This window comes from Carcharodon carcharias, chromosome 16, assembly GCF_017639515.1.
Source record: "Carcharodon carcharias isolate sCarCar2 chromosome 16, sCarCar2.pri, whole genome shotgun sequence".
NCBI lineage: Eukaryota > Metazoa > Chordata > Chondrichthyes > Lamniformes > Lamnidae > Carcharodon > Carcharodon carcharias.
Genome location: NC_054482.1, coordinates 67,700,261 through 67,724,625, shown reverse-complemented (window position 1 = coordinate 67,724,625; position 24,365 = coordinate 67,700,261). Strand labels below are relative to the sequence as shown.

At 40.6% G+C, this 24,365-nt stretch overlaps 2 protein-coding genes across 9 annotated transcripts in view; one reads left to right on the top strand and one right to left on the bottom strand.

The window, feature by feature from the left end:
- The window catches only part of patj (PATJ crumbs cell polarity complex component), a 398,928-nt gene extending 388,852 nt beyond the window's left edge, over positions 1-10,076 (bottom strand). For 5 of the 6 annotated variants that reach the window (XM_041208336.1, XM_041208338.1, XM_041208340.1 and 2 more), the window contains exons 1-2: positions 9,559-10,076; positions 5,213-5,272 (exon numbers count right to left, since the gene is read on the bottom strand). In XM_041208336.1, the coding sequence (XP_041064270.1) occupies positions 5,213-5,234 (22 nt within the window). In that variant the 5' untranslated portion in view covers positions 5,235-5,272; positions 9,559-10,076. The remainder of the gene's footprint in view (positions 1-5,212; positions 5,273-9,558) is intronic. The other variant, XM_041208337.1, reaches the window with a different exon arrangement.
- Positions 10,077-14,291: 4,215 nt separating this feature from the next.
- Positions 14,292-24,365, top strand: part of tm2d1 (TM2 domain containing 1) — a 128,060-nt gene continuing 117,986 nt past the window's right edge. For all 3 annotated transcript variants that reach the window (XM_041208062.1, XM_041208060.1, XM_041208061.1), the window contains exons 1-3: positions 14,292-14,424; positions 15,126-15,199; positions 24,123-24,231. In XM_041208062.1, the coding sequence (XP_041063996.1) occupies positions 14,309-14,424; positions 15,126-15,199; positions 24,123-24,231 (299 nt within the window). In that variant the 5' untranslated portion in view covers positions 14,292-14,308. The remainder of the gene's footprint in view (positions 14,425-15,125; positions 15,200-24,122; positions 24,232-24,365) is intronic.

Sequence of the window (24,365 nt, the reverse complement as noted above, 5' to 3'; positions counted from 1 at the left end):
GCTAGAACTAGAATGTGGAAGGAGGAGAAGATCAGACTGTGGCCTCTTTTGACCAGGGAGACTGCAATGGAATAGTCTTGAAGCGATTTGGGATTGAGGGCACCAGCTTAAGGATGAAATGTAATGTCACAATGGAATAATTGGAATGAAATTAAAATAATATGACATACTTAACATCTGAAGAAAAATAAGTGGCATGCAATTCCCTAAAATCAACACCATAGGATATTCTACAAGAATATATTCCAATTCTTACATGTAATGTAGACTTCCTATGTCATAGTTTCCCCATCATGCTTTTCCTTTTTCCGCTTTGTTGATAACTGTCCAATTGCATTCAAACATCATATCCTCCAATTCACCTTGGGTATTGTCATGGGACATCAGCTGGAATTATTGATAAATGTGTGTCCATCATGTCCTTCCTTTTTGTCACATTTCCTGTGCCAAAGCTTGGTCATACCTGGCTAATCAGGTCATTTTTTTTAATCAATTTCTCCTTTGGCATGGGGGTCAGATGGACAACTTGTTTTTCAGACAGCAAAGAGGTTCAGTGATATGCTGATAAGCAGATAAACTGGACTAGTTTTGAAATAGCAACATTTTTCATACCATAAAGCCAAGTGTATGTTTTAAAATGTATGAGAAAGTGAGTTTTGTGATTATTATTTTATATCAAGGAGAATGGTGTTGGTTTTTACTGTTTTATATTTTGCATTTATTTAAATAAGCAAACTGTTGTTTTGGGCCCAAGTCTCAGTCTGACAATTGGCTACATTTTTCATTAAGCAGCTGACCTCAAAAAAAGCTTCCCACAAATATCTAGCAATCACAGTGACATGGATTTCCCCTTTGCAGGCAACAGTTTGAGTCTGACATCATGTCAAGAAAATCTCCACCTGTCCAGCAGTAGTGATGTCAGGAAGCAGGTTAAACAATCAATCGTGTTGAAGTAATCTCATGAAAGACAAAGTTAAGTGAATTTAAAAGCTCTGAATCTCTTCATTTTTAATTTACATCTTCAGATACAAAATAAATATTGATTTGATTAGAGGCTGAAATGCTACAAACTTTAAATAATGTAAATTTGACATTCAGAAATAGAACATTAGCTTTTCAGGGTCAATGAGGTTGTGATCATGAAGTCAATACAGCATTAAAAATCAAGTTCAGGGGGTTTAACTGACTTTGAGAGTATGATTATCCCTTAGCATCACTGGGGAAATGCTGCAAAGATTAGTGGTAGGCCAGAAGATTGGGAAAATTTTAGAAACGAGCAAATGACTAAATAAAAAATAAAGAGGGAGAAATTGGAGTATGACAGAAAACTAGCAAGAAATATAAAAACAGACAGTAAAAGCTTCTACAAGTTTATAAAAAGGAAAAGATTAGCTAAATTGAGCATTGGGTCCTTAGAGGGTGAGACTGGGGAATAAATAATGGAAAACAAGGAAATTGCAAAGACTTTGAATAAGTATTTTGTATTTGTCTTTAGACAGTTGAAGGCACAAAAAAATCCCAAGAATAGTAGAAAATCAAGTGGAAAACTAAAGCAACATTTTTAAAAATTCAAATGGGAAGTCAGTTTGATGTCGAGGTTAACAATCCATTCAATGGCTTCAGCTGAGGCAATGTGAATGGTTACAACGCCACCAGCAATGGATCTGTCAGGCTGAAGTTCAGTACATGGTGATGGTCTGAAATGGAGGGCCACAGTCTCAATTTGAATTGTTCCTCATTGTCTGGTGAACCTTCACTGCACTCAGTGGCAGTAATATCCTTCCTAAGGGGTCCAAAACTGCACACAGTACTCCAGGTGCAGTCTAACCAAGGTTCTATACAATTGAAGCAAGACTTTGCTACTCCTGTACTCAAATCCTCTTGCAATGAAGGCCAACATACCATTAGCCTTCATAACTGCTTGCTATACCTGCTTGTTAGCTTTCAGTGATTTATTGACGAGGACATCAGGTCCCCTTGTACATCTACACTTTCTAATCTCTCACCATTTAGGAAATACCCTGCATATCTGGTCCTCTTATCAAAGTGGATAACCTCACATTTTTCCACATCATATTCCATCTGCCATGTTCTTGCCCACTCACTAAGGCTGTCCAAATCCCCTTGAAGCCACTTTACATCTTCTTCATAACACACATTCCCACCTAGCGCGTATCATCCATGAACTTGGGAATATTACATTTGGTTCCCACATCCAAATCACTGATATATATTTTGAACAGCTGGGGCCTTACAGGAACCCACTAGTCACAGCCTGCCCATTTATTCTCACTCTCTGCTTCCTGCCTGTTAACGAATCCTTAATCTATGCCAATATGTTACCTCCTATCCCATGTGCTTTAATTTTGCTAACCAACCTCCTCTGCGGGCTTTATTGAAAGCCTTCTGAAAATCCCAAGTACAATACATCCACTGACTCCCCTTTATCAATTCTATAAGTAACATGCCAAAAAAACTCCAACAAGTTTGTCAAACATGATTTCACATTTATCAGTCCATGTTGACGATGCCCAATCAGATTATTATTATCTAAGTGTCCATTTATTACATCCTTTATAACAGATTCCAACAATCCTCCTTACTACTGCTCTAAGGCTAACAGGTCTGTAGTTCCCTGTTTCCTCTCTCCCTCCCTTCTTAAATAGTGGGATGACATTTGCTCCCTTCCAATCTGTAAAAACCCATTCAGAATCTATAGCGTTTTGGAAAATGATCACCAATGCATCCACTATCTCCACAGCGACCTCTTTCAACACTCTGGGATGTAGAATATCAGGTCCCTAGAACTTTTCAACTTTCAGTCCCATTGATTTCTCCAATAAAACCTTCTTACTAATACTAGTTTCCTTCAATTTCTCATTCTTCCTAGTCCCTTGGATCTCTAATTCTTGGTTTCTTGTATCTTCCTTGGTGAAGACAGACACGAAGTAATCATTTTGCTTCTCTGCCATTTCTCTGTTCCCCATTATAAATTCTCCTGACTCTGCCTGTAATGGACCCACATTTGTCTTAGCTAAATGTTTCCTTTCTACATACCTATAGAAGCTTTTACAGTCTATTTTTATGTGTTTTGCTAGTTTACATTCATATTCTATTCTCCCTTTCTTTATCTGTTTCTTGGTCCTCCTTTGCTGTATTCTAAAATGTTCCCAATCCTCTCTAACCCAAATGGATAGAGAATTAACTAACTAATAGGAAACAAAGAGTCAGGATAAATGGATCATTTTCAGATTGGCAAACTGTAACGAGTGCAATGCCGGAGGGATCAGTACTGGGGCCTCAACTACTTCTGATCAATATTTATTACTTGGATGTGGGATTAACTGAATTGTAGCTGCATTTGCTGATGATACAAAGATACATAGGGGATATAGATGGGTTAAGTGAGTGGACAAAAATTTGGCTTATGGAGTATAATGTGGAAAAAAATAAGGTTGTCCACTTTGGAAGAAGAATAGATAAGAAGAAAATAATTTAACAGAGACTGCAGAATTCTGTGTGTGTGATTCACAAAAAGTTAGCATGCAGGTACAGCAAATAATTAGGAAGGCAAATAGAATGCTGGCCTTTATTGCAAGAGGGATGGAAGTCTTGCCACAGCTGTACAAAACTTGCTGTGACCGCACCAAGGATACTGTGAACAATTTTGATCTCCTTACTTAAGGAAGGTTATACTTGCATGGAAGCAGGTTAGAGAATGTTCACTAGGCTGATTCCAGGGATGAAGGGATTGTATTAAGAGGAAATGTTGGGCTTATATTCATTGGAGTTAGTTATGCACATCATTGGCAAAGCCATCATTTTTGCCCATCCTTAATGACCCTTGAGAAGGTGGTGATGAGCCACCTTCTTGAACCATTACAGACTGTGTGGTGCAGGCACACAGTGTGGTTAGGGAGGGAGTTTCAGGACTCTGTACAGGCAATCAATGATGGAGGAACTTTCCAAGTCAGGATAGTGTGTGACTTAGGGGGGAAGTTGAACATGGTGGTGTTCCCATGCATCTGTTACTCTTGTTTCTCTAGATGGTAGAGGTCGCAGGTTTGGGAGGTGCTGTTGAAGAAACCTTGGCAAGCTGCTGTGGTGCCTGTAGATAATACACACGGCAGTCCCTTTGCACTGGTAGTGGGGGGAATAAGGTATCGGTTGCCAATCAAGTGGGCTGCTTTACCCTGGATGGTGTCAAGGAAAGCAGCTGGTAGCAAGACTGGACAGAAGCAGATTTTGCAAACGAGCAAGCTAGAACAGTGCAAATGAGTGGAGATGGAGGCAGAATTTTAAGAGCCAGTAAATCAGAATCAGAAATTGCATTAGGCAAGCCAAATGGTCAGAAGGTGGACTCAGAATCAGAAGCAAAGCCCAATGGGAAAAAGAGACAGAGAGAAAAACCAGAGCTAGCAGGCTTAAGCAAAGACAGGGTCAAAAAGAAAGGAGGAAAGTACATGTCTGGAGAGAAGAAAGAAACATTAAATTAAATATCTACAAAATTAAAAATTAACTAAATTATTAGACTTGGCAAGCAGGAAAAAGTAAATTGAGAAAGGAAAATGCTGAGAAAACTTAGGCAACTTGCCTATGGGACCAGCATTTGTAGAGCTAAGTAACAGACAATTATATTTCAATTAAAAGTAGTAATAGCAAGAATTACTTTGCATAGTTCATTTTTTTCATGCACATTGCCAAGTGTAACAGGTACCAAGTTTCACAAACGTATGAGTATTGCTGATAAAAGAGACTTGCTGTCAAAGCTTTTTGTCTTACACTCATCAAGACAGATTTTTAAGAACATCAAATCTCAAAAGGGAACAACAAATTATACTGCATGAGAAGAGGATGCTGATTGGTTGGAAAGTGGACTCTGATAGGTAGGTAGAGGCGGTGTCGTGGAGAATGCACCAGGGATAAGTTAACTGCCCAGCTTTTGTTTAAATTCAAACCTGGCAAGTCAATTATGGTTAGTCAAGGCATTATCATGAGAAATAAACTAGGGAATCGCTGTTCCCCAAAATTTTCTTTCGTTGAAGAAGGCTCAATGCATGGACATGTCCTTTCTGTTTGCAAAGGACAGGGCCCTATGTGACAGCAAATTGAGAAAGGTGCAACAGGAAGTCTCAAGAATTTGAACATATTTTTTACAGATAATAGATATTTCAGTTGCTTAAAAAAGTATACAAATGGATGAAGGCAATACCTGCTACAGGCTTTTCTGGCATGATTTTTTTCTTTGATTGTTTAGCCTTTTTCAGGAAATCTATAACAATGAAATAGACATTGTCAAAAAATACAAAAAGGTACATGGCATCCAACTCAAATCAGTTTCTAATTCAACAGTTACATTGCTCTCCTACACAACATTTATTACATGCGGTTCTAGTCACCCTGCTACATTGGGACATATTGGCTTTGATGACAGGACTCCCAAGATTGACTAGAACTGATACTTAGGCACATATTTGCACTTCTCATTGATCAGCTTTTAGTCTGATATACACAGAGGCTCCTCATCATGTTAAAGAATATCCAGATACAGCCACTGACAATTTTACACATATCTGTAAGGCTTCTATTTGCTCAACATGGAAGGCCTATTCTCTCTTCATTGGGTTGCATCCAAAAAGCTTAAAATACAACTGACAGAACCAAGAGTGGATTTATAATGAGCAACTGCTATTAGCACAGTAGAAGGGTCTGCACATGTCATGCAACACTTCTAATGTTCTCTACATCTAAGTCCTATAAATCTGTATTTCAAGCATAGGAACATAGGAACAGGCCATGCAGTCCATTGAGCCTGGTCCACCATGCACTACAATCATTGCTGATCATCCACTTCAATACCTTTTCCCCACACTATCTCCATGTCCCTTTAAGTCATTGGTATTTAGAAATCTGTCAATCTCTGCTTTAAACATACTCAATGACTGAGCATCCACAGCCCTTAAGGTCGTGAATTCCAAAGATTCACAACCCTCTGAGTAAAAAAGTTTCTCCTCATCTCAGTCCTAAGTGGCTTGCCCCTTATTTTGAAATTGTGTCCCCTGCTTCTAGAGTCCCCAACCAGGGGGAACATCTTACCTGCCTCTACCCTGTCTATCCCCTTAACTGTTTTGTAGGTTTCAATGAGATCATCTCACATTCTTCGAAACTCTGGAAAATACATGCCGAGTTTCCCCAAACTTTCTTCATCCTGCCATCCTGGGAACAAGTGTTGATGAACCTTCGCTGCACTCCCTCAATGGCAATAATATCTTTCCTAAGCTAAGGGGATCAGAACTGCACATAGTACTCCAGTATTAATTATCAAATGTTTAATCCAGGTATGAGGGTCTTCCGCAACAAGACACACTCACTGTGAATTAACCACTTCTCCAGGTTTCTTCATTCAAAGACAACATAAGCCAGGACCCCTTCCACCTCTATCACATCTGTTCTGATATTGCCAACAGCCACAGGAGCTTTGGAAGTGGATTTCAATTTAACCAGCCAATGATTCCCTTCCAACCTGACTGATAGGATCCTCAGTTGAGTAGGTTCTATTTCCTACCTTCACCTACTCTCTCCCCTGCTCAGATCTAAAGATCCCTACTCTCACTTTCCAGTGCCCCACAAGCTCCACATTAGGAAGGAAGGACTGATCATTGCTTGGTTCATTCTTCCATCGCACCAGCACCTGCTCTCCTTCTGCTGGCACCTTTCCACGCAAGCACAGGAAATGCAACAAATTACCCATTCACCACATCCCACATGGCCGCAAGCATTCCTTCTAGGTGAAACAGCAATGGTTATGTACATCATCCAATCCAGTCATTGTTTACAGCACAATACCCTCTACATTGGGAAGACCAAACACAGATTAAGTGGTTGCTTTGCCTGCCCCTACGCCAAGTACACACTTCATGCTGACGGGTGATATTTAGAGCCATTTAGAATCATTTACAGGACAGAAGGAGGCCAGTCAATCCATCAAGTCCATGCTGGCACTCCATGAAGCAATCTAGTCAGTTTCGCTCCCCCATTCGATCCCCACAGCCCTGTAGGTTTATTTCTTTCAAGTGTTCATCCAATTTAATTTTGAAATCATTGATTGTTTTCGCTTCCACCATCCACGTGCGCAACATATATAGGACCATTTTCCCCACCAGATTGCTGGTTGCAGGAGGGTTTTGTATGTTTTCTATTCAATTTATCTAACCCCTTTAGCTCTTCTTACACTGTCATGTAAATGTTGCTTTTTTACATTTGTCTCATTATGCCTCACTGTCCTCTGCAAATGCATTTCTGCCATTTAACTATTTTTTGTTCCCCACCTTAGCATTTGACAGATTATAATATTTATTTGGGCAGGGGGGGAGGTGTGGGGGTGTGTGTGTGTGTGTGTGTGTGTGTGTGTGTGTGCGCGCTTTCATCACCACTCTCCTTAAAAAAACAACACTTGACCCCTCATCCCTGCAAACTACCAACCTATCTCCAACCTCCCTTTGCTCTCCAAAGGCCTTGAACGTCTCACCGCCTCCCAAATCCATGCCCATTCTTCCCAGAACTCATTGTTTGACTCCCTCCACTGTACTGAAAGAGGTCTTATCCAAGTCATAAATTGCATCCTACATAACTCTGACAAAGGTAAACTTTTTCTCCTCATCCTTCTTGACCAATCTGCAGCCTTTATCATGGTGGACTACACCACCCTCCTGGAATACAGCTCCACCATTGTCCAGCTGGATGGTGCTCCATTTACCTGGTTTCACTCTTGTCTATCTGACCATAACCAGAGAATCACCTGCATTGGTTTTATTTTCCACTCCTGTACCTTTAGTTCTCGTTTTCCCCCAAAGATCTATCCTTGACCTCTTCTACTGCTCAGCTAAATGCTACCACTCGGTGACATTATCCACATTTACACTGATGATAACCACTATCTCTCCAACTCTATCTCGCCACCACCTCTCTCAATCCTTCCACTGTCTCTAAACTGTCAGGGTGTTTATCCAACTTCAGTACTGGATAAGAAGAAATTTCCTCCAATTAAATATCGGAAAGATCAAAGCCAATGTCTTTAGACCCCGCCGCCACAAACTGCATTCCCTAAACACTGACACCATCCCTCTCACCCAGGAAGACCCGAGGCTAAACCAGACAGTTCGCAATCTTAGTGTTAAATTTGACACCAAGATACGCTTCTGACCATTCGTCTGTGTCATCACTAACACCACCCATTTCCACCTCCATAATAATGGCCAATTCTACTACTGTTTCAGCTCATTAGCTGCTGAAACCCTCACCCATGCCTTTTTACTACTAGACTTGACCATTGCAACTCACACTTGATCAGCCTCCCACATTTTACCTTCCATAAACTTGTCATCTAAAACTTTTTGTTCATGCTCCAACTTGCACCAAGTTCCTTCCACCCACCACCCCTGTGCTTGTTAATACGCCCTGGCTCCCAGTTAAAGAACACCTCAATTTTAAAATTCACATCTTTGTTTTCAAATCCACAGTCATGTTCCTTCAATTCTGGCCTCGTGAACAACTCCAATTTTGATCATTCCACCATCGGTGGCCCTGCCTTCAGCCAAAAAGGCCTTTAGCTCTGAAATTACCTCCCTAAACTTCTCTGCCTCTCGTTCTTCCTTTAAGACACCCCTTAAAACCTACCTCTTTGATCAAATTTTTGGTCACCTGCCCTACTGCAGATTTTTCTCAAATTTTGTTTGTTAATGCTCCTGTGAAGCTCCTTTGGATGTTTTATGTTATGACTGCTATATAAATACAAGTTGCTTTTAAAACATTAACTAATCTGTATACTCTTCACAAATGCTCTTTGGCCTGCTGAGTGTCTAATGTTTTCCCATTCCTGCACCATTAACTCTGGTGTCCCCCAAGGATCTATCCTTGACCTCTGCTACCTTTCAGCTAATGCTGCCACTCGGTGACATTATCCAAACACATTATATCAGTTTCCACATTTACAATAACAATAGTCACCATCTTACCGCCACCTCTCTCAATCCTTCCATTAGCTCTAAATTGTCAGTCTACTTGTCCAACATTCAGTACTGGATGAGCAGACATTTCCTCTAATTAATTTTGGAAAGATCAAAGCCAGTGTCTTCAAACACTACCATAAACTCCATCCTCTAACCGCTAACAGCATCCCTCTCCTGTAAAATGTCTGAGGTTAAACCAGACTGTTGGCAAACTTAACACCCAGATGAGCTTCTGACCATATGTCCATGTTTTGTTTCAGCCATCCATCAATCTGTTGTCACTGTGACATTACTTTCAAGTGACTCGATCATTATTGGAGGCACCTTCATGTTTTTATTGTTTATCTTTGTACCAAAATAAGTTTCCAAAAGTTTGCTGTTAAGACTGATGTCCTATCATTTCAGAGCCTCATTAACTAGAATGAAGCGAGAACAGTATCTATAAAAATCTACACACAATTAACAAATATTACTTAAATTGCCCGAACATATTTTAATATACTTTGTGCAATCGATGGGATGACCATTATATCAATAGCAAATAACTCACCACACTCTTTTAAGATTTAAATCTCTAATCAGATGAAGGTAGGCTTAGATTTATGACTTCCCTGCAACTCCAAATATATGTCCAGGTTTCAGTGTCAGCGGCCCACCATAGAAAGCAAATGATATTAACCGGACAGATTGTCGGTTAACCGGACAGATTAATCCACCCCCCTGAGGACATTTCTTTAAAAGCAAATAAAAGACTAAACCAGCAGTCAGTTCACATACGAATATAATCTTCAGTGAAAATGTCAGCTCCTTATCGGATAAAAACTTTGCTCCCACTAACGTTTTGGTCCAGGGAAAATTCCTCGGTTGTTAGCTCCAGGCCCGAGTCACAAATAATTTGCACTTTGCTCTTTCACCAACTTTCCCCAAGAAACCTCACAACCGCATCGAGGTCCAGTTCACTGCACCGCCGGTCGGCAACATTAACTCGGTCCGTAACTTGACTCAGCAGCGGCTGCCCGGCCCCCAGACCCCAGACCCCGGACCCCAGTCTCCGCTCCACTCTCCGGCCTCACCTGCCCGAGCGGAAGTGACTCACACCGCAAGCGCTCACCTGAGACAGGAAACACCGCGAGGAGGAGCACCGCCCCCGGGGACTGACTGTCCCCAGCCCTATCGGGGTTGACTGTATCCGCCCCCCAGTCCACCCGGGTTGACTGTACCACCCCTCCCCACCACCATCTCTGGAACTGACTCTACGATCACCCCCACTCCCACTCCCAGAACGGACTGACCCCCTGTGGGACCAACTGCTCCCCCCTCCTGAACAGACTGTGCCCTCCCTGGGACTAACTAAACCAACCCTCTCCCCCCAGGACCGACCCAGGAACAGGCAATACACTACCCCCTGGGACTGACTTTACCCCTTGAAAACTGTCTGTACCTCCACCCAGGATTGACTGTCTCCCAGCTGAACTGACTGCACTGCCCCCCCGGAATGTCCCATACATCCTGTACCGTCCCTGCGAGTGACTGTTATCCAGCCGCCAGGATTAACAAAACTGACTCAGAGTGACTGTAACACCCCATCTACCCACACGGCCACTCTCCTCACCATCCTGAGAGCACTGCAGTGCCCCTGGATATGACTAACCCTCCTGACTGACTGCCCATCTCTGGAACTGACTGTACACTCCACCCCACCCCTCTCACCCCCGCCAATAGGACTGTACATCCAGTCCTCCTGGACATACTTTCTCCCCCAGCCCCTTTGTTGTTGTTGAACTGAGTAAAACTGAAGGGTCATGAGGACTCGAAACGTCAACTCTTTTCTTCTCCGCCGATGCTGCCAGACCTGCTGAGTTTTTCCAGGTAATTCTATTTTTGTTTTGGATTTCCAGCATCCGCAGTTTTTTTGTTCTTAAACTAAAACATGTTCAACTGCAGGCAGCCATTATTGAAGTAACACCCTAACAGAAAGGGCAGCAGAAAAGACAATATAACAAAGTATCAAATCTTGCAACAGAAGATCGTACACCTCCCCGAGATAGTCTCTGCTCCCTTCTCCCCCATCTCGCCTTACGCATCACCCATTTCAGTCCCTTCACCCCTTCACCACTCTTCCCCCTTCTTCCCCATCTCCCTCTTTCCCCTCTTCCTCCTTTCTCCCCCCTCTATCCCCCTTCTCCCCTCCCTTCTCCCTCCTTCTCCTCAAACCCAGAACAATCTGTCCTTCTTCTCGCAGGAAAATTTCCCAACCTCCCAGGCTGTTGACTTAGAACTGTAGCATCTGTGGAGAGTAAAAAAACTAACATCGCAGATCAAATATCAACCTGAAATATTAACTCTTTTTTTCTTCACAGAAACTGTCAGACCTGCCGATTATTTCCAGCATTTTCTCTTTTTATTTCAGATTTCCAGCATCCTGAATACGTTGCTTTTATTTCGAAATAGATCTGTAACTGGAGGCTAGTTTATTTCCCACTTCAGCCCAAAAAATCTGCAAGCTAATGCTGTAATGCAATAATATCAAAACTTTTGGAATTGTGTGTCACATATATATTAAAATCAGTAAGTGTACTGTATATAAATCTCCCATGCACATCAAAGCAAGATTGCCTTGGTACAAGTTGAGGCTGATTTCTTAGTTTCAATGTTGTCATTTGGTGCTGCACTACTTGCTGTGCGTGGTGGTTCTAGAATTGGTTGAAACAGGGCCGCGACGTGAACGCTTCTACCTTATTCCACTGCCGAATACGCCTGCCCTGCATAGGAAAGATCTCCTCATGCTAAGAAGATGGATGCCATTCTGAATGCAAGCTGCCGATTTATCACAGGTTGTTTAAAACTAACAAACACCAACAGCCTATATTTCCTGGCGGGTATCGGTCCCCCTGATATAAGAAGAACAGTAGCCAGCAAGAAAAAGCGACCCTGTCAAACATCCGATGAGAGGCACCCTCTACATGGTCATACACCTACACTTAGCTGCCTAAAGTCAAGGAAGAGCTTCATGAACAGTGTTGTTCCATTACAATCAAACCCATCTGAAGCTCGCATTGCTTTGTGGAAAGACCGGCTCGCCAGTCTCGAACAACCCCCAGCGATGGAAATTCTACCAGATGAAAGCCTTCCCCCAGGAGCTAATTGCAACTGGGCAACCTGGAAGTGCCTTAACAGACTTAGGACTGGTGTAGGTCGTTCAAAAGTGTCACTAAGCAAATGGGGATATACAACCAGCCTGACAACTTGTGAATGTGGAACTGAGCCACAGACTATGCAACATCTCCTGCAATGCCTATCTGCACTGTTGCAGATCTTGTCAAATTCAACAACAAGGCACAAAAATGTGTCCAGTTCTGGCTGGGCCATGTATAGACTGGTCGTGGACACGATAAGAAGAATTTGGTTCTGCAAGTGAATCTAAAGCCCTTTGTTTTCTGACGTTCACTTGCCCAGCCTAATATCTACTCTTTTGTCGTGTGACACAGGATTGCAGTAATTATACCCTTTTGTGATCTGAACTGGATACTCATATCTTCCATAGGGTAACCCCACATGTGCCTCAATTTATTTTGAAGGCATGACAAGGAAACATTTGACAAGATGAGGCTAAATATTATTCAGTATCATAGAATGGTTAAAGCATAGAGGGAGGCCATTTGGCCCTTGTGTCTGTGCTGGCTGTCTGCGTGTGCAACTTGCCTTACCCCAGTACCCTGCCTGTTCTCAGTAGCCCTACAAAATTTCTTCTCTTCAGCTAAATATCCAAATCCATTTGGAAGGTCATGATTGAATCTACTTCCACTACACTCTCAGACTACGCATTCCAGATCCTAAACACTTGCAGCATACAAAATTTTTCCCCATTTCACCATTGCTTCTTTTATCAACCACCTTAAATCAGTATCCTCAGGTTCTCTATCCTCCCACCAACATGAACAGCTTCTCCCTATCTACTCTTTCCAAACTTCCCATCATTTTGTACGCCTCTATTAAGTCTCCTCTTCTTCAAGGAAAGCAGTTCCTGCTTCTCCAGTCTATCCATATAACCAAAGTTCCTCATCCCTAGAGCCATTCTCATGAATCCTTTCTGCATCCTCTTGAATATTTTCATATTTCCTAAAGTGTGGTGCCCAGCACTAGACATTGTACTCCAGTTGAGGCTGAACTAATGTTTTACACAAGCTTTTCATAACTTTCTTGCTTTTGTACTCTATGGGCAGAATTTTATGGCCCTGTTTTGGCTGGGACGGGACCGGAAAATGCGGCCGGACATTCTAAACCTTATTGGCTTCGGCGGGAACGTAAAATCCTGCTGCCGTAAAATTATGCCCTATGCTCCTATTTATAAAGCTCAGGATCCCATATACTTTATTAACCACCTTCTCATCCTGCTCTGCCACCTTCAATGATTTGTGAAAATATATCCCTCGGTCCCTCTGCAATTGCAATACCTTCAGAATTAGTTGTTGTTATTTTATTTCATAGCAAATAGAATTATGAGGCAACAGTTACAGTCAGACTCACTTAATTTAATCAGTATTTCACTGTCTTAATATAATAATACAATATGATCAATATGTTAGTTTGCCACCTCAATAAGTACCCATGTTCGACTTAAAGAAAATAATTCCGAACTACCCTCTTGCATTCTCCTGAGGCTGATGAAAACCTCTTGTCACAGCTTTCTGCTAAAAGCTTGACTGACTTTTATTGTTGGATATTTCGGGTGCATATCATATTTGTATATCAGTATGCATTATTTATGTAGCAATACTGTATTTCTCAATGAAGTATATTTTACTACATTAAGAACAGTATGTAAATGCAAAACATTGTATATTTGTAATGTATTTATGGGCACCTATACGTGGCAGCATTATATTTATCTATCAGTACTTGTGTACAATATTTGAGTAACAGTGTCACACATGTATATTCACATTTTATTTTTGTACAATTTGGGGTTACCAATTCTGCGGATGTATATTAAAATTGTTAGTTCCAGTATTATATTTGTATACCTATATTGTGCTTGAATAGACGTTTTGGGTACCAGAATTATATTCGTATAAATCTGACATTTGGTAGAATTTTTTCGGTACCAGTATTATTTATTTCAGTATTATATGTGCACAGTTGCATTTGTGCACAATTCGTTGTTGTTTTATGCAGTTTGTGTTTCGGTATTGTACTTTGTGCTGTTTGCGTTGTATTTGTGTTGAGTGACAAGTGATGGACACACCTCCTGTCCTGTTTCCTGTACTATAAACACCACTGGCACGTGATCAGATTCCAAGATGGCGCTGCCCAGGGACCGGTTGGAGCTACGGCTCTTCCTACTGCTTCTGTGTCTTTGTTTTTTAAAAGCTGCTTCTGTTGATGTTGATAAATGCGACGAGCTGCGACTCGGGCAATATCCTTTACTCTATGTTATTTGTCTATCATCAGATAAACTGGTTGACGAGACAGCTAAAAGTAATCGAGCATTTGAGCCAGTGTTTTAGATACAGGACAGTAGAGGACAGTAATTAGGGATCAAAATTCAGGGCCAACACCGCAGGACCGGCAGTGGTGAGATTGATGCATATTTTTTTGAAGTGACACTTGTCACTTTAAAGCAACATGAGGATTTAACTGAAAACAAAGGGGATCGAACTGTTAGATATATATTGGTATAACGTATATTACATTAATGTGAAGCTGTTAATTATATATACTGTATGTGGATAAAAAGCATTTTGTTCCTTTCTTTACAATACAACCACTAAGTGGTGGGGAGAGTAGCGTTGATCATGTAAGTTCTTCTGACATTCACCTACGCATTTGTAACACAACTGTATATGCCCAGTTTTATTAATACGTCAAGTTTGATATATTGAAACCGGTGGTTTCAGTGGGGATATATTTGGGACACTTTTTTGAGATTTAGATAACTTCCATGTTACAATAAATTAACTATTTATAAAACCATGGAAATATTTGAAAACTTGCTGTGCACTGTTTATACCCTCCTAATACTGTTACTGGCTTTCAATATTAATGATAAACACTAAATATATGGGCCCTTGAAAATATATAATTTAAGAAATGATTCCTTAATAGTTGTTTCCATACATATATCTGCGATACTCCCAAGATAAATGATGTAACACAAGAGCCAGAAAATTGCACAAATGAAACGGCTTTTGGTACGTGGTATTTTCTTGCCAGTTATATGATGGTTCTCAGTTCAAGGGTGAATTACTTGTTTCCTTGCTTTTGGCTGTATAACCTGTCTCCCTTCTGAGATGTGTAAGAACAGCTTGGGCTTGCCTTCCCTGCTATGGAAGAGCATCTGAGATTCATTATCTGCCTTCTATTGGATAAACCCATTACCCATTAAGCAGATTTGTACAACTAGAGGTGATAATACAAGAGAAAAGTACTGCAGATGGTAGAAATCTGAAAACAGAAAATTATGGAAATATTCAACTGGGGTGGCAGCATCTGTGGAGCTAGAATCCAAGTTAACCTTGTCAGTCATCAACCTGAAACACTATCTCTGTTTCTATCTTCACAGATGTTGTAAAACCTGTTGAGTGTTTCCAGGAGTTTCTGTTTGTTTTGTCAATAATAAATGAAGTCAATGCCCTGGATTTTGAGTTTGTAATGACTGTGAAACTATCAGTGGTCACTGATAGTTTCACAGACAGTACAACTGTGAAATTGATAGCAACAACTGTCACCTGCAAATGTACAGTTAAATGTGGAAATCGAGAGTTGACATCAGGGAGTCCATGCTTCTTCATGGTGCTTTTGGAAGTTCTTGCAGATGGCAATATTTAGACATTTAAACTGACATGAATGTACCCTTTTATGCTGTAATGTTGCTGTTTTAAAAAAAATCCTGTAAAAAAATATGCTTTGAATGAAGTATGTCACGGACAGAATTTGTGTGTTTTATTGTGTCCGTGATCAAAGTGTTTTAATGTGTGAGGTTAGTGTTTTCTTACCTTCAGAATAGTTGTTCCAATTTAAATGATTCCAGCAGCAAGGTTTTGTGAATTTAAAAATAAAAAGAAATATTTATTATCACACACTTACCCCAGAGTTTTGAAATGTGGTGCCTCCCACACACTATCACATACACAAAGATTAGATACAGATGAAGTAAAAAACAATATGATTACAATCTGAAATTGTTTCAGTCTCTTTCAAAGCAGGCCGGTAGTTTCTTGGATGAACTTATGCTTTAGCTAGAGCGGAGGTCTTGTAAAAGCAGAAGATTCTTAGAAGCTGCAAGGCTTCTTGTAAGTGAATTGCAGGAGTTCGGCTTACAGGTGGACCTGAAGTTGGAACAGGTTAGGGTGAAGAGCCCTTCTCCCACTTTCAAGGCATTGCTGTATATTATCTTGGCTGCATGGTTGTCTTGCAACTGGTTTGATGGCTTAGATAGTGTTTCTGATGGTATTTGTTTCAGAAAGCTTTTGCTGTTATTTTTAAAAGTAGGTAACAAACATGGCTGCCTTACGCATGTGACCTGTTTCAAGTCCAAAGTCCTTTTGTAAATGTGTTGGATTGGTGAACATCCTGTGCTATGGCTTTTCACACTTTGAAAGTTTGAGACATCCAAGTTACTTGTGTTTGGATGTGGAGCCATCACAGTACAAAGAAAGGTTGAAGTGATCCATTTCATTTTTGCCTACACCCATGGAGTTTCCACGTCCCTGGTGTAACACAGAAATGAGTTGTCTGCAAACCTTATTGTCTGGAGGTTTTTGGTCCACTCTTAAACAATGAGATGTGTGAACCTCACAATTGGATGTGAAATTTCTTCACTCAGGTCCATATTTAATCACATATTGGCTGCAGAATCCATTGTATAGCACTTCAGATGTCACATGATATACTGCAGCCATATTAAGCTGCATCCAATTTTGAAAAACAAAGCTTTAAAATTTGTAACATCTTCATGCCTATGCTGAACATGACAAGCGTCACTTTTTTTAATGGCCCACTAAGTCATAATTACATATGAGCAACCTTCCTGGCCCAGAAAATCTAATTTTATACTTGGACAATGTCAGATTTCTCCATTATGATAATTCCTTATGTTTTTAGCATATCTAATTTAAAAAAAAATGTTTGATATTTCAGCTCCTGGCTTATTTCCATGTATGTGACTCGATCTTTATTTCAATCTAAAATTTATAAAGCTCCCTTACTGTTGGATATAACCATACCTAAAGCTTTGTGATACCTAGTTGCTTGAACAAATTGTGAACTAGAAATGAAAGGCCCCACCCATTTCACACCATCCTGTTACTTCCCATCATTGTTTTTCCCAAGCTATACCTTTGTTGTAAATTCTATAATCTCATAGCAGCACATTAGCTTGTATATCAATTGAATTGTATGCTTTTCTGATGCTTTACCACTAATTCATAGTTCTTGATAGTATTATGCAGTGCACTCTTAGTAACTCATAAATGGAAATGTATAGAACTTGCCACATGAAAATGGGTCATTAAGCCTCACAAGTCTACGTTTGCATTTATCCTCCACTAAAGGAAATGGTTCCCATATTTTTTCAACCACTTCCTTCATTCACCCAATCCAATCTAATCCTGAATGTTTAGTTAGTTTCTTCCTCCATTGCTAATGCTGGAAGTGAATCTTTGATCTTTGAACTATATTTGAAAAAAAAAGTTTCTATTGACCTTTGTTCTACATCTCTTACATTCAATCTTGTACCTTTAGCCGCTCATTGTGAAACATTTTCAGCAGGGAAATGACCCTGATGTAGAATGGATATTAACATGACCTGCCTTCTCAATAACTCATGTAATGATGTCAGTGGGGAACTGATGTCATATTTTTCCCAAATTGCCCATTAAGTTTCTTTGCTCATCATATTTTTCTGGAAATTGTAGCTGTTTCAATGAAATATTCTAAGTATAGAAGTAATTGGTTGAGAAACTTTTTTTCCTGGATTTGAAGTTGGATACAATGAACAAATTTACATTGAGATTTTACAACATGAATCTCATCAGTCTCCATTGTGATCATGCACCATGCACCAGCACATGACGATTAGGTGTTGAAGTGCAATATATAAAGCAACATTTAAATATGAACATTCGAATAAGGAACAGGAGTAGCTCACTCAGCCCTTCGCACCTGCTTCACCATTTAATAAGATTATGGTTGATCTGATTTTAACCTTAACTTCACATTCCACCTACCCCCAGTAATCTTTCACATCCCTGCTTATCAAGAATCTATCTAGCTCTGCCTTAAAAATATTCAAAGACTCTGCTTCCACCGCCATTTGAGGATGATAGTTCCAAGTCTCTCAACCCTCTGAAAGAAAACATTTCTCCTTGTCTCTGTCCCAATAAGCAACCCCTTATTTTTAAACAGTGGCCCCTAGTACTAGATTCTCCCACAAGAGGAAACATCCTCTCCAACTCCACCCTGTCAAGACCCCTCAGGATCTTATATGTTTCAATCAAGACACCTCTTACTGTTCTAAACTCCAGTGGATACAAGCCTAGCCTCTCCAACCTTTCCTTATAAGGCAACCTGCAAAATCCAGGTATTAGTCCAGTAAATGTTCTCTGAACTGCTTCCAATGTAGTTACATCCTTCCTTAAGTAAGGAGACCAATACTGTACACAGTACTCCAGATGTGCTCTCACCAATGCCCTCCTAGACACCTAGATCCCTCTGCATCTCAGCCCCACAGTCTCTCACCATTTAGATAATATGCTTTTTTTCCCTGCCAAAATGGACAATTTCACATTTACCCATGTTATACTCCATTTCCCAGGTCCTTACCCACTCACTTAACCTATCTATATCCCTTTGTAGCCTTCTTGTGTCCTCTGCACATCTTATTATCATAGCTATCTTTGTGTCATCCGCAGATTTAGCAACCATACCTCCAGTCCCTCCATCCAAGCCATTTATATAAAAGATGAGGCCCCAGCACTGATATCTGTAGCACACCACTCATTACATCTTCCCAACCAGAAAAAGACTGATTTATGTCTACTCCTGTTAGCTAGCCAATCTTTTATTCATGCTAATATTTTACCCCCTACACGATGAGTATAAATTGAGAGAGGGGGACATACAGCGAGACCTGAGTGTCCTCATACACCAGCTGCTAAAGGTAAGCATGCAGGTGTAGCAGGCGGTAAAGAAGGCAAATGGCATGTTGGCCTTCAGAGCTAGAAGATAAGTGTACAGGAGCAGGGATATCTTGCTGCAATTATACAGGGTCTTGGTGAGACTACACCTGAAATATTGTGTGCAGTTTTGGACTCCTTATTTGAGGAAGGATGTTCTTGCTATTGAGGGAGTGCAGCGAAGATTTAACCGACTGATTCCTGGGATGGTGGGACTGACATATGAGGAGAGCTTGAGTCGGTTAGGATTATATTTGCTGGAGTTCAGAAGATTTGGGGCAGGGGGGATTTCATAGAAACCTATAAAATTCTAACAGGACTAGACATGGTAGATGCAGGAAGGATGTTCCTGATGGTGGGGGCGTCCAGAACTAGGGGTCACAGTCTGAGGATACGGGGTAGACCATTTAGGACTGAGATGAGGAGAACTTTCTTCACCCAGAGAGCAGTGAGCCTGTGGAATTCGCTACCACAGAAAGTAACTGAGGCCAAAATATTGTATGATTTCAAGAAGGAGTTAGATATAGCTCTTGGGGCGAAAGGGATCAAAGGATATGGGGAGAAGGTGGGGGCAGGCTTTTGAGTTGGATGATTAGCCATGATCATGACGAATGGCGGAGCAGGCTCGAAGAGCTGAATAGCCTACTCCTGCTACTATTTTCTATGCTTCTATGAGAACATCCACTGGTCCCCCCCTTTATCCACAGCATATGTTACTTCTTCAAAGCACTCCCATAATTTGCTTAAACCTGATTTCCCTCTCACAAAACCATGTTGATTCTGCCTGATTACCCTGAATTTTTCCAAGTGCCCTGCCATAACATCTTGAATAATAGCTTCTAGTATTTTCCCTATGAAATATGTTATGCTCACTGGCCTGTAGTTTCCAATTTTCTGTCTCCTTCCCTTTTTGAATACATTTTGAATTATATTTGCTATTTTCCAACCTAATGGAACCTTCCCGAATCTGGTGAATTTTGGAAAATTTAAAGCATCGCATCAACTATCTCACTAGCCATTTATTCAAAGACCCTAGGATGAAATCCATCAGGACCCACGAACTTGTCAGCCCACAGCTCCAACAATTTGCTCAGTACCACTTCCCTGGTGAATGTAATTTTCCCAAGTTCATCCCTCCCCTCAATTCCTGATTTACAGCTATTTCTAGGATGTTATTTGTATCATCTATAGGAAGGACTGTTGCAAAATACCGATTCAATCTATCTACCATTTCCCTATTTTCCATTATCAATTCTCCACTCAGTTTCTATAGGACCAACACTCAATTTGTTAACTTTTCTTTTTTAAATATCTACAGAAATTCTTACTATCTGTCTTTATATTTCTGGTTAGCTTTCTCTTGTACTCTAATTTTTCCTTCCTGAAGTGAGAATGGATTTTTTGTAAATGTTTTTGGGGACTATTGTGTTATTCTGTGAAGAAGGCTGTGTGTGTGTGTATACATTATTTGATTAAGCTGGGGAAAGTCACTGGAGACGGATTATCTCGGAGGTTAAAAAATGAAAGGATAGAGGTGTTGGTATGCATTTGTAATGAAAAATTATGGTGGGTTTGAGGTACAAGTAAATAGGTTAGATCTAACATTTGCATTTTTGATATGTTGAGAGTTTGTTTGTGTATCAAAGGGAAGCCAGAAGTGACAAACATTTTTTGCATCCTAAGGAGATCCATGGGTAAACGGAAGAGGGTTTTTATTTTATTGACCTGAAATAGAAACATGGAAGATTTTATATTTGGAAGGATTTGAGTTTCAAAGAGGTATGAGAACAATAGAACCTGAGATGATGGCGAGAAAAGGAATTTTAGAGTTATTATGGAGAGCTGGCCGGTGGCTGTTGGTGCTTGGCTGTGTGAGGAAGATCTCCTGGGTACAGCTCAAGCCTGGGAGCAGTTTAAAATCAGCCATCCAGTAAAGCCAGAAAAGTCTTGGGCTGCAAAAAGCAATATTGTTCTCAAGCCTTGGATTTCCAAAGCAGAGTGGAAGAGAGTTTGAGGTCGTGTAGTAAGGCTGCAGCAGTTTTGCCTTGGGTAATATTACTGGATTTTTATAGTAAGGGAGTGTTGCCTGGAAGGTATTTACTTCTGGGTCTGACCAAGTAGGAAATCATTTGGGGGAACGTTTTGTAAGACTAATTTTAACTATGTAACCGTAATCTTGTTTGCATAAGTTTTCTTCTTGTTAATAAAACTTTTACTTTTAGTTTTTAAAATCTCAAAAGTATTACTGGACTTCTTGCTGCTGAGATCAGTGTTTTCTTCTCGTCTTCAGAATACAAAAAAAGGGTATGGCCCGTAAGCTAAGTTTCCCTCTGGGATTTGGTTTACTCAGCAATTAGCATCTGCTATGGTCATATTGCTTATCAATCTTTTGTCATTCTTTGCTGTTTTTTTATATTCTGTCCAATCTTCTAACCTGCTTTGAGCAATTATTTGCTTTCTCTTTAACTTTAATACTATCTTTAATTTTTTTTTAGTTAACCACGGATGATGGGTTCTCTGTTTGGAATTTTTCTTTCTGCTTGGAATGTGACTTTTGAAATCTCCCTTAAATGTCGGCCACTGCATCCCTATTGACCTATTTCAAACTAATTTGTCAGTTCACTTTAGCTAGGTCTGCTTTCAGCCCTCATAATTGCCCTTATTTAAATTTCAAATACTAGACTTGGACCCACTCTTCTCCTCCCTCAAACTGAATGTAAAATTCAATCATATTATGATCGCTACCTAGGGACGCCTTCACTACGAGGTTAATTAATCCTATATCGTTGCACAACACTAGGTCTAGTATAGCCTACTCTCTGGTTGGTGCTAGAACGTACTGTTCTAAGAAACTATCCCAAAAGCTTTCCATGAATTCCTCATCTAGGCTACCCTAAGTGTGCCCATCTGATTTTCCCAGTCTATATGCAGATTAAAATCCCCCATGATTATCACCATATCTTCCTGACAAGCTCCCATTATTTCTCCCTTTGTACCCTGACCTCCTATGTGGTTACCATTAATTGTTTTAACTCAAAAGAGTTACGTGGTTACCATTAGGGGACCTGTACACCATTCCCACAACTGACTTCTTGCTTTTATAATCTCTACCCAAATCGTTTCTACATTCTGGTTTCCTGAACTTAGGTCATCCCTCTCTAATGTGCTTATACCATCATTAATTAACAAAGCTATCTCTCCACCTTTTCCTAGCTTTCTGTCCTTCCTAAATGTCATGTAATGTTCAGGTCATCCAGCAGTATGTCTCTGTAATGGCTATCAGATTGTACTTTTTATTTCTATGTGTGCGATCAGTTCATCCGTTTTGTTTCAAATGGTATGTGCATTCAGATACAGAGCCTTTAGTTTTGTCCTTTTATTATTTTTCTTGCCTCCACCCTTAAATGATGATTTACTCTTAGAGTTGTACTTCCTGTACTCTCTGTCTCTTTCTTTCATGGTCTGCGTATCATTTCCCATATTAATAGCTTTTTATCTTGCCTTTTTGCTACACAATCTACCAAACCTTCCCACATTTGATCCCTTGCCCCGACTATTTGGTTTAAAATACCCTCTACTTCCCTAGTTATGCAACTTGCTAGAACACTAGTCCCAGCACGATTCAGGTGTAGACTGTCCCAATGGTATAGCTCCCACTTTCCCCAGTACTGGTGCCAGTGCGACACGAACCAGAACCCAGTTCTGCCACACCAGTCCTTGAGTTATGTATTCACCTCTCTAACTTTATGTACCCTGTTCTGCACATGCCCTCTATTCAGAACCTCTTTCCTAGTTCTACCTATGTCATTGGAATCTACATGGACCATGACAACTGGATCCTCCCCTTCCCACTGCAAGTTCCTCTCCAGCCCTGAGCAGATGTCTGAAACCCTGGCAGCAGACAGGCAACACAGCCGTCAGGACTCTCACTGTTTGCTGCAGAGAACATTGTCAATCCCCTCACTATAGTCTCCCTTACTATTATACATTTTCTTTTTGCTCCTCCCACTTTAATGGCTTCCCGTACCACAGTGCTATGGTCAGTTTGCCCATCCACCCTGCAACCCCCACCCCTTCATCCAAACAAGCTGAGAGAAGCTCAAACCTATTGGACAGTTGCAAAGTTGAGGTGCCTGCATGTCTGCCCTCTGGATCCCCTTACCTACCTCACTTGCAGTCATGCCCTCTTGCCCCTGACCAAATCCCTATCCTAAGTGGTGTGACCACCTCCTGGGACAAAGCATCCAGGTAACCTTCCCCCTGAAAAATGAAACATCAAAAAAAGTCACCCATTCTATTCCCCCCTTCTAGTAGTTCATATCCTATTTTAAACCTTAGGACTGGAATAGACCTTAACCACTTACCAGATACTAACCAAACAGCTAGCTCCTTTTCCTGTAGTAGAGTAAGAACCAATTCTGCATAGGTTCTGCATAGAGAATATGAGGACAACAGGGTACATAAAATTAGAGAAGTGAATACATGGCTCAAGGACTGGTGTGAGAGAATTGGGTTCTGGTTCATGGGGCACTGGCACCAGTACTGGGAAAAGTGGGAGCTGTACCATTGGGATGGCCTGCACCTGATCCCTGCTGGGACCAGTGTTCTAGCAAGTTGCATAATTAGGGAAGTAGAAAGGGTTTCAAATTAAATAGTTGGGGCCAAGGATCAAATGTGGGAAACTCGGGTGAAAAAGGTAGAAAAAGCAAAAGGAATGGAACACCAGCTTACCCTCCTCACTAAACTCCCCACCCACCAAACTCCCAGGTATGCACTCAGTTCCAAAAGCTGCATTCATATTAGTTTTCAGAGGCATTACTATATGCATAATAGCTACATGTGGAAAAACTAAATTACACAATTTAACATATCTGCTCTGTTCACGAATATAAAGTAAAACTTTCCATAATTTAGTTAATGTCTTTCATTTTGTTTCTAGTTCCTTGTATGCCAGCTCCAAATATCACCTGCAGAAATTATAGTGGGGTTGTGAACACCTTCAGTGGAAAGGAAGTAGGCTTCTATAAGCCCTTTTCATGCCGTAATGTGTAAGTATTTCAGCCCTCAATATTGTGCTACACTGTAAAAATACTTTGGTTCTCTATACTATCGGTCTAGCTTTAAAACATAGCATTTATGTAGCATTTAATTTATTTCACAACATAATTGAAACAGATTTTTC